General features: G+C 43.6%; 1 protein-coding gene across 7 annotated transcripts in view; it reads left to right on the forward strand.

The window, feature by feature from the left end:
• The window catches only part of APBB2 (amyloid beta precursor protein binding family B member 2), a 422,077-nt gene that overhangs the window by 243,348 nt on the left and 163,554 nt on the right, over positions 1-15,175 (forward strand). For all 7 annotated transcript variants that reach the window (XM_073645694.1, XM_073645669.1, XM_073645685.1 and 4 more), the window contains one exon: positions 4,286-4,497. In XM_073645694.1, coding sequence (XP_073501795.1) covers positions 4,286-4,497 — 212 coding nt within the window. The remainder of the gene's footprint in view (positions 1-4,285; positions 4,498-15,175) is intronic.

The raw sequence follows: 15,175 nt of genomic DNA on the forward strand, positions 1-15,175 counted from the left end.
GCATCCCTTCCCTCAATAGTCACAGCAGTGCCTCCCTTCCCTCAATCGTCACAGCATTCCCTCCCTTCCCTCAGTAGTCACTGCAGTGCATCCCTTCCCTCAATATTCACAACATTCCCTCCCTTCCCTCAGTAGTCACTGCAGTGCCTCCCTTCCCTCAGTAGTCACTGCAGTGCCTCCCTTCCCTCAGTAGTCACTGCAGTGCCTCCCTTCCCTCAGTAGTCACTGCAGTGCCTCCCTTCCCTCAGTAGTCACTGCAGTGCCTCCCTTACCTCAGTAGTCACTGCAGTGCCTCCCTTACCTCAGTAGTCACTGCAGTGCCTCCCTTCCCTCAATAGTCACTGTAGTGCCTCTCTTCCCTCAGTAGTCACAGTGTTCCCTCCCTTCCCTCAGTAGTCACTGCAGTGCCTCCCTTCCCTCAATAGTCACTGCAGTGCCTCCCTTATCTCAATAGTCACTGCAGTGCCTCCCTTTCCTCAGCAGTCATAACATTGCCTCAATAGTCATTGCAGTGCTTCCCTTCTCTCAGAAGTCACAGCAGTGTCTCCCTTTCCTCAGTAGTCACAGCAGTGTCTCCCTTTCCTCAGTAGTCACAGCATTGCCTCCCTTCCCTCAGTAGTCACAGCATTGCCTCCCTTCCCTCAGTAGTCACAGCATTGCCTCCCTTCCCTCAGTAGTCACAGCATTGCCTCCCTTCCCTCAGTAGTCACAGCATTGCCTCCCTTCCCTCAGTAGTCACAGCATTGCCTCCCTTCCCTCAGTAGTCACAGCATTGCCTCCCTTCCCTCAGTAGTCACAGCAGTGCCTCCCTTCCCTCAGTAGTCACAGCAGTGCCTCCCTTCCCTCAGTAGTCACAGCAGTGCCTCCCTTCCCTCAGTAGTCACAGCAGTGCCTCCCTTCCCTCAGTAGTCACAGCAGTGCCTCCCTTCCCTCAGTAGTCACAGCAGTGCCTCCCTTCCCTCAGTAGTCACAGCAGTGCCTCCCTTCCCTCAGTAGTCACAGCAGTGCCTCCCTTCCCTCAGTAGTCACAGCAGTGCCTCCCTTCCCTCAGTAGTCACAGCAGTGCCTCCCTTCCCTCAGTAGTCACTGCAGTGCCTCCTTTCGCTCAGTAGTCACTGCAGTGCCTCCCTTCCCTCAGCAGTCACAGCATTTCCTCAATAGTCATTTCAGTGCTTCCCTTCTCAGAAGTCACAGCAGTGTCTCCCTTTCCTCAGTAGTCACAGCATTGCCTCCCTTCCCTCAATAGTCACAGCAGTGCCTCCCTTCCCTCAATAGTCACAGCATTCCCTCCCTTCCCTCAGTAGTCATAGCAGTGCCTCCCTTCCCTCAGTAGTCATAGCAGTGCATCCCTTCCCTCAGTAGTCACAGCATTCCCTCCCTTCCCTCAGTAGTCACTGCAGTGCCTCCTTTCGCTCAGTAGTCACTGCAGTGCCTCCCTTCCCTCAGTAGTCACTGCAGTACATCCCTTCCCTCAGCAGTCACAGCATTGCCTCAATAGTCATTGCAGTGCTTACCTTCTCTCAGAAGTCACAGCAGTGTCTCCCTTTCCTCAATAGTCACAGCATTCCCTCCCTTCCCTCAGTAGTCATAGCAGTGCATCCCTTCCCTCAGTAGTCATAGCAGTTTATCCCTTCCCTCAGTAGTCAGTGTTCCCTCCCTTCCCTCAGTAGTCACTGCAGTGCCTCCCTTCCCTCAGCAGTCACAGCATTGCCTCAATAGTCATTGCAGTGCTTGCCTTCTCTCAGAAGTCACAGCAGTGTCTCCCTTCCCTCAGTAGTCACAGCATTGCCTCCCTTCCCTCAGTAGTCACAGCAGAACCTCCCTTCCCTCAGTAGTCATAGCAGTGCATCCCTTCCCTCAGTAGTCACAACATTCCCTCCCTTCCCTCAATAGTCACAGCAGAACCTCCCTTCCCTCAGTAGTCATAGCAGTGCATCCCTTCCCTCAATAGTCACAGCAGTGCCTCCCTTCCCTTAATAGTCACAGCATTCCCTCCCTTCCCTCAGTAGTCACTGCAGTGCATCCCTTCCCTCAATATTCACAACATTCCCTCCCTTCCCTCAGTAGTCACTGCAGTGCCTCCCTTCCCTCAGTAGTCACTGCAGTGCCTCCCTTCCCTCAGTAGTCACTGCAGTGCCTCCCTTCCCTCAGTAGTCACTGCAGTGCCTTCCTTCCCTCAATAGTCACTGTAGTGCCTCTCTTCCCTCAGTAGTCACAGTGTTCCCTCCCTTCCCTCAGTAGTCACTGCAGTGCCTCCCTTCCCTCAGTAGTCACTGCAGTGCCTCCCTTCCCTCAGTAGTCACTGCAGTGCCTCCCTTCCCTCAGTAGTCACTGCAGTGCCTCCCTTCCCTCAGTAGTCACTGCAGTGCCTCCCTTCCCTCAGTAGTCACTGCAGTGCCTCCCTTCCCTCAGTAGTCACTGCAGTGCCTCCCTTCCCTCAGTAGTCACTGCAGTGCCTCCCTTCCCTCAATAGTCACTGCAGTGCCTCCCTTATCTCAATAGTCACTGCAGTGCCTCCCTTTCCTCAGCAGTCATAACATTGCCTCAATAGTCATTGCAGTGCTTCCCTTCTATCAGAAGTCACAGCAGTGTCTCCCTTTCCTCAGTAGTCACAGCATTGCCTCCCTTCCCTCAATAGTCACAGCAGTGCCTCATTCCCTCAATAGTCACAGCATTCCCTCCCTTCCCTCAATAGTCACAGCATTCCCTCCCTTCCCTCAATAGTCACAGCATTCCCTCCCTTCCCTCAGTAGTCACAGCAGTGTCTCCCTTTCCTCAATAGTCACAGCAGTGCCTCCCTTCCCTCAATAGTCACAGCATTCCCTCCCTTCCCTCAATAGTCACAGCATTCCCTCCCTTCCCTCAATAGTCACAGCATTCCCTCCCTTCCCTCAGTAGTCACAGCAGTGTCTCCCTTTCCTCAGTAGTCACTGCAGTGCCTTCCTTCCCTCAGTAGTCACTGCAGTGCCTCCCTTTCCTCAGCAGTCATAACATTGCCTCAATAGTCATTGCAATGCTTCCCTTCTCTCAGTAGTCCCAGCAGTGTCTCCCTTCCCTCAGTAGTCACTGCAATGCTTTCTTCTTTCAGTAGTCACCGCATTGCCCCTTCTTCTTGCAGAAAGTTACAGTGGCGGGCATACCATTGATGCAGCCTTTGCAGCCATAGAGGGGCCCAAAAGGTAAGGGGGTCCACTTCCACCTCCAAGTTGAAGGAATTGTTCATTATGATGAGCTATTGGACTGCAAGGGGCCCATATATTGTTCTTGCACAGCCGTCTTTTTGTGTATGTTTCTGCCATTGAATAGTTACAATAGCGCCTTTTCCCCAGTGTTTTACTAGTTCTACCTGTTCCACAGCAGTGCCTCCCTTCTTAATAATCACAGTAATGTGTGCCCTCATATTTAGCACGTTGCTTTAGCAGCACTCTCCATTTCTCCCTTAAATGCAGAATACCTGTGCTCTTTTCTCCGTGGTCACAGCAGGACTCTTCATTTCCCCATTAGTCACAGCAGGACTCTTCATTTCCCCATTAGTCACAGCAGGCTCGTCTTTTTCTGCCTTGGTCATAGCCGAGTTCTCGTTTTCTCAGGGGTCTTATTACTTCACACTCTTTAACCTTCCCTATTCCGCTACTACCTGCTCTTACAGCTCTCCTTTTCTTGTATTTTAAGTCTTATTCTTCTATTTTTATAGTATTTCTTACCTACTTTGGTACTTTTTCTTTTAATATATGGTTATTCTGCAATAAGTATTTTACTACTTTTTTGTGCAATGGGCAAAATACACTTTGATAACTGTAGCAGGTTGGGAATATCGACCTTGATCATCTGTGCTGTTTTTCATCCTCCTACTTCCAAACATTGCCCACATGTTCAAGTTTTGCTAATGTGCCAACTGATTACCTAGAGAATAAAGTATAGTAGGAAGCATGCTAATGGCCGTACAACTTCATCATTGCAAAATACATATTACTAAGCTGTTACATATTATTATCCTAGGCATTGCAGGATCTGGATAAGTAGTACTTTTCTTAATTGGTCTCTGTATAGTGTTATTTTGTATATTTTTATAAAAGATCCATCACAGGCAGTCGCTTATGTATTGTATGTGTCAGCCCATATGTTGCCAGGATGCTTAGTCTATAGACTGATGTTCGACTAGCGCAGAAAAACGATGGTGTCCAATATGTTGCTCATGGAATGATTGCGACATGTAAGTCTTGGTTGTATGAAAATAATGCTATTGATAATGATGACTAATAATGATATTTTTTCACTCTTACAGCTGATATATGGAGTGACCATTCATTTCAAACAGATCCAGATCTACCACCAGGTTGGAAGAAAATCAATGACATTGCAGGAATCTACTACTGGCACATTCCAACTGGAGCAACCCAGTGGGAGCGCCCTGTGTCTGCACCAACAGATCTCCCAGGATCACGAAAAGGATCTCTTAGCTCTGTTACATCATCATCACCTACTCCAGAGAATGAGGTAAAAAAATGTAAAAATTATTGTTTGCCTTCAGCACATCCTCTTGTGTAACTGGGATGTGCTGCTGTAAAATGTGTGAGAGGAGGGAGTCTTGTCCGTATTAGGGCTCGCTCAGACGAGCGTATACATCGGATGAGTGCTATCTGATGTTTTATCGGATAGCTCCCGGACCAATGTTATTTTATGGGGCAGTGCGGATCAGAGTTTTTTTCTTATACCGATTGGGCATGAGAAAAAAATCATTTGCAGTGCAGATCGGATGGCACGCACCCATTAAAGTCGATGGGTGTGTGAAAAATATCGGACTGCTCTCGGATCACACAATGGAGAAGATGGAGAAATTTTGTTCTCCATCTTCTCCACACCTGTGCTACGATTCTCTCATCCGAGAGAATTGGATCACACTAAGCTGAAACTCTGGTCAAATTCTGAGTTTGATCGGAGTGTCATTAGCATAATCAGTTTGATTCTATCGCATGAGAGAACCTACTCTCCCATGTGGCTGTATGATTTCAGCCACGTGTGTCTGACTATGAAATGCTGTGGTGCTTCAGAGAAAAACATACTTTAAAGGCCGTCAGATACCAAACTGCATGGGAGACCAGTCAGCTTCTCCCTGCCCCCTCCCCTTGAGTGACAGGTTTCTCCCAGCATTCGTGTATAAGGAGAGATCTGTCATTTATTGACTGCAGGTGGGGAGAAGTCACCGGGGACCCGCCTTTTTGATTAGTCTCTTGTGCGGTTTGGTTCCCAATGGCCTTTAAACTATGTTTTTCTCTGAAGCTCCGCAGTCCTTTCAGAATCAAACATACATGGGTGAAATCATACAGCCAGTGGCTGATACATGCTGCCTGATCCACAGCTGTCAGGTTCCCTTTAAATAAGTGATTTAGTCCTTTTACATGTTTATTATTTATTTGTCCCTTCACCCAGGGGTGTAGTGTTCATACATGTAACCAACTTGTTTAGTTTTAGGGCAATTTGTAATTTTGTAAGTCTTTACCTTCTTCAAAAAATTTTTTCTTTAAACATTTTGATTATTAACATTTTTATCACTAGGTCAAAAGTGCACTTGCACTTATGCACTTGCACTTTGCACTTATTTTATTCCTGCTGCTCCCCTGAGTATATTCTGTTGCTTTTTTTTTTTTTTTTTTTAACTCCACCGTATGGATGCTAAGATATGTACCTCTTTACTTAGTGCTACTTTTTATGGTCTTTACAAGGGAGCGTGACTCACAGATACTCTGAGGGGCGTTTCTATAGGCTGCTCTGCATAATTATACTGTGAATCACACCCCTTTGGTAAAGACCATAAAAATTAGCAATACATAAAAAAGCCCATATCTCTGGAACCGTATGGCGGATATAAGAAAATTGAAAAATAAATACTCAGAGAAGTAGGAATAAAATAAGAGCAAAAATTGGGCACTACTGACCTAGTGACAGGTCCTCTTTAAGGTAAAGTTTCCAGAAAAAAAAGACAACTGAAAGTAATTAAGATACACAGCCAATACAGGAACTTCTCAAGTGCAGTTAAGGGCTCATTCAGATGAGTGTCCTGTATGTATGGATATCACATGTATACACACGGATGAATGTTACTTAATAGGGCTGTTTAGATGAGTTTTTTTCACACAGACCGAGAGTCTGTGTGAAAAAAACACAGCATGCACCAGTCTCTTCTGTATTTGAGATGAGAATGACCCATTGAAGTGTGCAAAAAAAAAATGGATCCCATATGGATCATCCATATTGGATCAGTTTTTTACCAATACATTGCAATGATTAACTTAGGAAGCTATTTAGCATCTTACACATTTATTTAACTGTTAATCTATAAGAATAGGCTGATGTGAAACACGGATGGCACATGGATGGAAGTCATTAGTTTTTTGTGGATGAAAAAGGAGCAATTTTGTTACTCTCATCTGGACCTGGCCTAAAACTCCTTTTAGTAGACATTTGCAAAAGGAAGGCTAACATGCAGTGTCGGGATAAGGCCACGGCCCTACTATCAGTATTTGATCAGTATTCGGTCAGTATTTTTTCTCAGGAGCGGGAGCCAAAACCAGGAGTGGGTGATAAATGCAGAATTGGTGACTTGTTTCTATTATACCTTTTCTCTGATTGTTCCTCATCTGGTTTTGGCTCCCACTCCTGAGAAAAAATACTGACCGAATACTGATAGTGAGGCCGTGGCCTTAGGGCCCAAATTGAAGCAGTTACACACTGCAAGGCCATGTTCTCATGTGGCATTTATGCTGCATTATTTTTTATACAGAAAACCCACTGCGCTTAACAGTTCAATCAAATTGGATGTGATTTAATGAAATCTCTTGCCCGCAGTGCAATTTTATTTTTTTTCCTTTTTGATTTCTGTGGGTAGCCTGAAAAAAACCTCATGTAAAATGGTTTCATTTTTAAGTGCATAATCTCAGCATTTCTGCACTTAAAAAAAAAAATGCATTAAAAATGCTGCTTAAAATGATCACCAAAAATCCTGAAAAAATGTGGATTGCTATTGTGTATTTTGGGGCAGATACCTGCAGAAAAATATTTAACAGAAAAAAAAACATTTATGCATGTGGGAACATGGCCGGGAAAAAGAATAAACATAACGTATCCCTATCAAAAAACAATTAGTTATTTCCGAAGGTATACAGTTGAAAATCAGTACAATTATTCCAAGAAATAATAATGCCAATGGAAAAAGATTGCTTAAAGGGGTGGTCTACTATTGGCCAACCCTAGTTTAACCACTTCAGGGCCCCAAGAATAAATAAAATAAATAAATAAAAAACAATCTATACTCATCTCCCGCACAGTTGCTATTTTATCAATGTCTGTGCTACTGTTCTCAGTGGGTAAGGACATTATAGTGTTGTGTGACTGCTGCAGCCAATCAGTGGCTGCTTATAGGTGACAGCCTTTACGATTTCATCAGAGTGGTCATCCGCTCTGTAGAATATTGATGAGCTGCAGATGCTTCATGGCCCGTGATTGGGTGCAGGACCCCAATGTCTTGTGAGCCACCGAGAATTTCCTGGAGCAAGTTAGGAGAAGTTCAGAGAAGAGCTACCAGGATGGTGAGCGGACTGCAAACTATGTCCTATCAGGAACAGTTAAAGGATCTGGGAATGTTTAGCTTCCAAAAAAGAAAAGGCTAAGAGGAGACTTAATAGCGGTCTACAAATATCTGAAGGGCTGTCACAGTGTAGATGAATCAGCTTTATTCTCATTTGAAACTGAACGGGAGAAGATACAGATTAGATATTAGAAAAAACTTTTTGACAGTGAGGGCGATCAATGAGTGGAACAGGCGGCCACGAGAGGTGGTGAGATCTCCTTCAATGGAAGTCTTCAAACACAGTCTGGATAGACATCTGTCTGAGATGGTTTAGTGAATCCTGCACTGAGCAGGGGGTTGGACACGATGACCCTGGAGGTCCGTCCAGGGTCCAACATTCTAGGATTCTATGAATTAAGCACCGACATCGCTGGAACAGTGCCGAGTATTGATTGTTTTTATTTCCCATGGGGATCTGAAGTGACTAAACTGGGGTCGTCCAGTAGAGGACAACCCCTTTGTTTAATAATCTGTTATATATAGGAAAAATATAGAAGGGGGTGAAAAAAATAAAAAAAATACTTCCAAGCCAAATTAATTCTAAACTAACTGATCAGTAGTCCTTAGATTCCACCCTACATATTTTCTTCACTGTCTTCGGTCATCAATAATTCACCCTTTCAGTTCTGTTTGTCCTTGATGACTATTCTAGGCAGTGATGTACATGGACACGGTCCTGAAATGTAGAATTTATGACTGGCTTGGTCTAAGACTTCTAGATTAAAGTTGGTAGCTAGAAAGCTCTTTACAATCCTGCCCCAAATCACCGACTCCAAGATATACTTGTTCTATGGTATATATAGTGTTGTACAGGCTGTGAGATAAAACAAAACATTGCTTTAATTTCATACTTATTTAGACAGATGAGATTTGACAGGAACCCTTCGGGGACGCTCCGTATCTCCAGTGTACAAACAAGGTGCATCAAATATTTACTTGTACGACTCCAGATACGGCTTTTCTCTAGTTGTGTCTATCTTTCATTTCCTCCCGATACAAGTCCTTCATTCATATAGTCGAAGTTGTCTGCATATAGCCAGGGAAGTGATAGGACATGAAATAAACATTATACCCTCTCGAGTGTGAATATTTAAGTGCAGCCACCAATACATTATTCTTGTATGAAGCAGACATGCAAATTTCAGAGTCGTAAATTTTTTATTCACTTTCAAGCATCAGATTGAATATTTGAAATAAATGTGGATTGAAGTTATCCTCTGTCATGCATGAAAAAATGGAGGCGAGGTGATAAATATTTAATGGGCAGAGAACATTTCAGGGATATTAACAGGGTACATCATTGTATTCTCTTCATAGTGATCATCACCAAACAGAAAATTATAGGAATATATAAAAAAAAGTGTAAATATTTTACATAAAAACATCACTACTGTAAAAACTCGCTTGTTTAAGGGAAAACATCAAGGGGGCAAATCATAAGGCTGAGTTCACACGATGCGTTTTTCATGCGTTTCCGCGGCGTTTTTGCAGTTGCGTAAACGCCGCGGAAACGCATGAAAAACGCATGGTAGAAGGGCAGCAATGTTCCCCAATGGAAATCCGCATGTGCTGTGCCCATGATGCGGATTGTCAAAAATCCGCAGCATGTCAATTAATTTTGCGGAAACGATGCTCTTTTGCCGCCATTGACTTGCATTAGACCGCATGGAATCCGCATCACTGTATATGTTGATGCGCTTTTCATGCGGTCTAATGTGCGGATGGTACCCGGGTGTGGATGAGAGGACTCTCATCCAGACCCAGGTACCAAAAGAATAAAATAAAAAATATATATATTCTCACCTTCTGACGGCCCGCGCTGCGTCCTGCCGGCTTCCCGGGCACTTCGCGGTTGAATGAAGAAGGACCTTCGCTGACGTCAGAGTCATGTGACGGGTCACGTGACGCTGACGTCGGAAGGTCCTAAAGTCTTCACTGCCGGCAGCCGGGACCGATGAAGCAGGACACCGGGGGCCATCAGAGGGTAAAGTATAGATTTATTTTTCATTTTTTGACATTCACACACTATATAAATCCATGCCGGTTGCATGGATTTATATAGTGTGAAGTTGACAAGCACTTTCCAAGTGATGCTAAAATCGCTTGGGAAGCGCTTGTCAACCCGCATGCGGAAATGAAAGTGAAGACCGCTTCATTTCCGCATGTCCCTGGCAGGAAACCGCATGTACAATCCGCATGCGTTTTTTCCTGCCAGAGAGATGCAGAAACGCTCAGGAAAAAATCCTGAGCATTTCTGCATCGTGTGCACATACCCTTAAAGGGTTATTCCCATCTGTAAATTTTATGGCCAAGACGGGAAAAAATATTCTTTCTAGCTCCTGATCTTCAGAGGTGTTGTTACAAAAACAGCAAAATTAATGGGAGATATGCTGAAAGCCTCGCTTCTTTTGTGTGCACTGTTTCTGTAATTCCAATAAATTTTTGTAGGAGTTATCCAAACAGCACAGCACTGCTGTGGTCAACAACTTCTGGTGACTGCCCATGACTCCATCCCCTTTAGATATTCCTCATCAACTTCTTTGAGGGCAAAAATTCACATTTTCTACCTTTACCCACCAGAAAACTGGTGTTAAGCAGTTTATGAATTCTCCCTAAAATTCTCTTTGGCTAGTATTGGAAAATCCCAAGGAAAAATGCCCCTGGAGGGAGACATGCTTGGTCCTATTGTTAACAAGCAAGGTGTTAGAGAATTATCCTAAGGGTTATAGTCAAGGGTATAAAGGGTCAGACAAAACTGGACCTAGAAGTATGTTTCTGAAAAATAATTTGTACACTGTGTGCAGAATTATTAGGCAAGTTGTATTTTAGAGGATTATTTTTATTATTAACAGCTATGTTCTCAATCAACCCAAAAGATTCATAAATATCCAAGCTTAATATTTTTGGAAGTTGGAGTGTTTTTTTTTTAGATTTGGCTATCTTAGGAGGATATCTGTTTGTGCAGGTAACTATTACTGTGCAGAATTATTAGGCAACTTAATAAAAACCAAATATAATCCCATCTCACTTGTTTATTTTCACCAGGTAAACCAATATCGGTGCACAAAATTTAGAAATAAACATTTCTGACATGCAAAAACAAAAACCAAAAAAATTAGTGATCAGTATAGCCACCTTTCTTTATGATGACACTCAACATCCTTCCATCCATAGATTCTGTCAGTTGCTTGATCTGTTTTCGATCAACATTGCGTGCAGCGGCCACCACAGCCTCCCAGACACTGTTCCGAGAGGTGTACTGTTTTCCCTCCCTGTAGATCTCACATTTTATGATGGACCACAGGTTCTCTATGGGGTTCAGATTAGGTGAACAAGGGGGCCATGTCATTATTTTTAGTTCTTTTAGACCTTTACTGGCTAGCCACGCTGTGGAGTAGTTGGATGCATGTGATGGAGCATTGTCCTGCATGAAAATCATGTTTTTCTTGAACAATACCGACTTCTTCCTGTACCACTGCTTGAAGAAGTTGTCTTCCAGAAACTGGCAGTAGTTCTGGGAGTTGAGCTTCACTCCATCCTCAACCCGAAAAGGTCCCACAAGTTCATCTTTGATGATACCAGCCCATACCAGTACCCCACCTCCACCTTGCTGGCGTCTGAGTCTGAGTGGAGCTCTCTGCCCTTTATTGATCCAGGCTCTGGCCCATCCATCTGGCCCATCAAGAGTCACTCTCATTTCATCAGTCCATAAAACCTTTGAAAAATCAGTCTTAAGATATTTCTTGACCCATTCTTGACGTTTTATCTTATGTTTCTTGTTCAAAGGTGGTAGTTTTTCAGCCTTCCTTACCTTGGCCATATCCCTGAGTATCGCACACCTTGTGCTTTTTGATACTCCACTAACGTTGCAGCTCTGAAATATGGCAAAACTGGTGGCGAATGGCATCTTGGCAGCTTCACGCTTGATTTTCCTCAATTCATGGGCAGTTATTTTGTGCCTTTTTTGGCCATCGCGCTTCTTGCGACCCTGTTGGCTATTTGCCATGAAACGCTTGATTGTTCGGTGATCACGCTTCAAAAGTTTGTAAATTTCAAGACTGCTGCATCCCTCTGCAAGACATCTCACAATTTTGGACTTTTCAGAGCCCGTCAAATCTCTCTTCTGACCCATTTTGCCAAAGGAAAGAAAGTTGCCGAATAATTAAGCACACCTTATATAGGGTGTTGATGTCATTAGTCAACACCCCTCCTCATTACAGAGATGCACATCACCAGATTTACTTAATTGGTAGCTGGCTGTCAAGCCTATGCAGCTTAGAGTGGGACAACATGTATAAAAAGTATCATGTGATCAAAATATTCATTTGCCTAATAATTCTGCACACTGTGTATGCCTTGTTTACACCTTTAGTTGCAGAAACATCACTATATTGGGTGTATGTGTTGCAGTTACACCCAGGCCCCAGATCCTAAAAGGTCCCTTTGGCCCACATGAAAAGACCAGTGCTATTGAAGACCCATGATAACTGGAGGCTTTATTGGAGATGTTGCATTGGGACAACCTACTGTTTGGTTGTATACAATTTTTTTTAATAAAAATACATTAATATAATAATGTTCCTTTAAGGGACTTAAACACATAGACAATATGTTCTTAGTTGGAAAACATAATTAACAATTTATGAGAATTCACACAGTGGAATGATGACTAATACTAAGTCCGAGGTGATATTGAAATCATTAATATGAGCTTAGTAGCCAGATGACTCACACCGTTCCTCTTATGAAGTTTTCCCCGCAATACGAAAAATAATTTGTTAATTTAAAGTACCACTCCAGGGATTTTTTTTTATTTCACCACCAGAGTGGCATAAATAATGTACGTTCCCTGTGTGTAGTAAAATACTTACCGACCGCCGTCTTCTGCTGATCCTGGCGCTGGTCCAACCTCTTCACCATCATGTGACCTGCCGGATCACTCCATTGTTTCCTGGGCGGACCGCAAGTCTCTTCTCAGTGTGAGTTTGAGACGCAAAACAACGCTCTTATAGACTTACATTAAAGGGGTTGTCCACTACTAGGACAACCCCTTCTTAAACTAAATGATTGGCCCCAAGAAAATAATAAAACCTATACTCATCTCCCGTGCCGGCTCCGTTCCAGCGGTGTCAGCATTCGAGTTCCCGGGCTGTGATGCGGAGGAATGACACATGATGCTCGGCGCCCAATCACCGCTGGCGTCACTGTCTTCGGACAAACTGAACATGAAGAGGAAGTCCGGAATCAGCTGCAGCCCTGGCTTCCTCTTAATGTTCAGTTTGTCCAAAGTGCCGACACTGCTGGAACGAAGCCGACACGGGAGGTGACTATAAGCTTTATTATTTTATCGGGGCCAAACATTTAGTTTAAGAAGGGGTTGTGCTAGTAGTGGACAACCCCTTTAAGGGAAGAGTCAGGTGGCCATATAACTCAGACGAGGATCGCAACGCAATGCTTGGACTCTCGACCTCAGCGTGACAGCATGTATTTCTATGCAGCTGTCACACTCGGGTCAGGAGAGCCGACGGCCAGTCCGAGCATTGCGTTGCGATCCTCATCTAAGTTATACCTACGTGTGACTCTTCCCATAGAGAGACAGTGACTGTTAGTTGCGGTCATAGGATGGCAGAGAGGGACCGGAGCTGCGTCGGAACTAGTAGAAGATGGAGTGGTACTTTAATATTAATTTGATTTTTTCTCTATTATCAACATATTTTACTTTTTCTTTACAGAGAAACTGCCAACACTCCTGATTTGTCTGATTGAATATATTTGTGAATTCCCCAGGAAATAATAATTCTTAATCCTCATTTCTTATAACCCCACATTGTCTCATTGCTCTGTTATTCTTCCTTGAAACTTATGAATAATTTGACAACTGGGTGTTACTATTCCTTTTGTCAAGTGAATGTCTCATTTTTCCTGGCTACTGAATTTGGCTGTTTTCACTAATGCCGTAGACATTGAGAGAAGGTGCACTGGGCATGTGTGACTACTAGTAAAGAGCGCAAGTGCTCGTTACTCGAGTTTGTCAAGGGTGCTCGGGTATGTACAGAGTATCACAGGTGCTCGAGTGACATATTTGTTTCCCCACGGCCACATGTTTCGTGGCTGTTAGACAGCCACAAAACATGCGGGGACTGCCAATGTTTGTCAGTCAATCACCGAATGTTTTCTTAAAGCCGCAAAACATGTTGCTGCGGGAATGCGAACATCTCACTTGAGCACCCCCTATACTCGGTGCATACCCGAGCACCTTTGGCAAACTCAAGTAATGAGCACTTGCATTCATCACTAGTGACCACCACTCCCTTTAAACTCCTCCCCACTATACAACCCCAGACTCAGGACCCCTATTATAGTGATCGGTGGGTGTCCCAACCGTGAGACTCTCATATATGATACAATTATCACCTGTACATGGCACAACCCTTTAAATTATTCAGACAGTATTTTTACCTTACTCGCCCTTTAAACAATGCAGTTATTGCGCCTTGTTACAGTAGCATCCAGGGTAATTGGCTCTTTCGTGTCCTTGGATGTCGGCTTGCTCACTTGGAAATTCAGTGACACAATGATCACGGTCACATTTCTCTGAACATCTGTCTTGCATTACTAGTCAGTTGCGATATGAAAAATTGCCTAAATGAGGCATAACATCAAACCCTCTTCTGAAATAAGGCAAGTCTGCTTGTGCCCCCCAGCAAGTGGTAGTTATGGGCTATTTTCTTGGTGGCAATTTTTCATGTGTGCACAAATTGTTCATGCAGCTTGATATGATAAGGCTTTGTATCTTTTGGCATTCATTCTATGGAGGATATATACGGTCTGACAGGGATAATAGCAGTGCGCTGATGTGTCTAGCATCATCTTCACTACATGAGCAGCGCAGACGTGACCAAGCCCTTCTGACAGGTCAGGAAAGTAAAGGAAAACTTGCTATACAAATATACAGTATTATGGAGTTATGAAAAATTCTTAGTGCCACATGGTAATTTCTTCCTTAATGGAAAATTGTTCCCATCATCTAAAATATTGAGGCATATTCATTTTCCAGACAAGTGTTTTTTCCCAAGTTTATAAGTTATCCTCTATCTATAGGATAATAGATAACTTACTGGTTAAACAGCCGGGACCCCCACCGATCCCGAGAATGGCACTCAGCAGGAATAGACCAGAGATCAAGTGTAAGTACCTCCGCTCCATTCATTTTCTACCCATGGGATGTACTCGCCGAACTCTGGCAGTCTCATAGAAATTGAAAAAATCCACTCCATTCAGATAGGGGATCAGGGGGATTCCCAGTAGTTGGACCCCCAGCGATCAGTAAAAGTTATCTATTGTTTTATATACTTAGTATAAAACCTATGAATAGCTTCAGAGTACATCCACATGGGACATAACTTTGAGATAAAAAAAAAAATCGCCATAAAAAAATCTGCAACAAATCAGTGGTGAAAATCCAAAGAATGAACTGAAATTATTTTTTATCTCATCTACTGTAAAACAATGTGAAATTCCTCTTGAAAAATCCGGACACACGATGTC

Source organism: Phyllobates terribilis, unplaced genomic scaffold, assembly GCF_046119375.1.
Source record: "Phyllobates terribilis strain yellow unplaced genomic scaffold, ASM4611937v1 Scaffold_1__5_contigs__length_1240528914, whole genome shotgun sequence".
Classification (NCBI taxonomy): Eukaryota; Metazoa; Chordata; class Amphibia; order Anura; family Dendrobatidae; genus Phyllobates; species Phyllobates terribilis.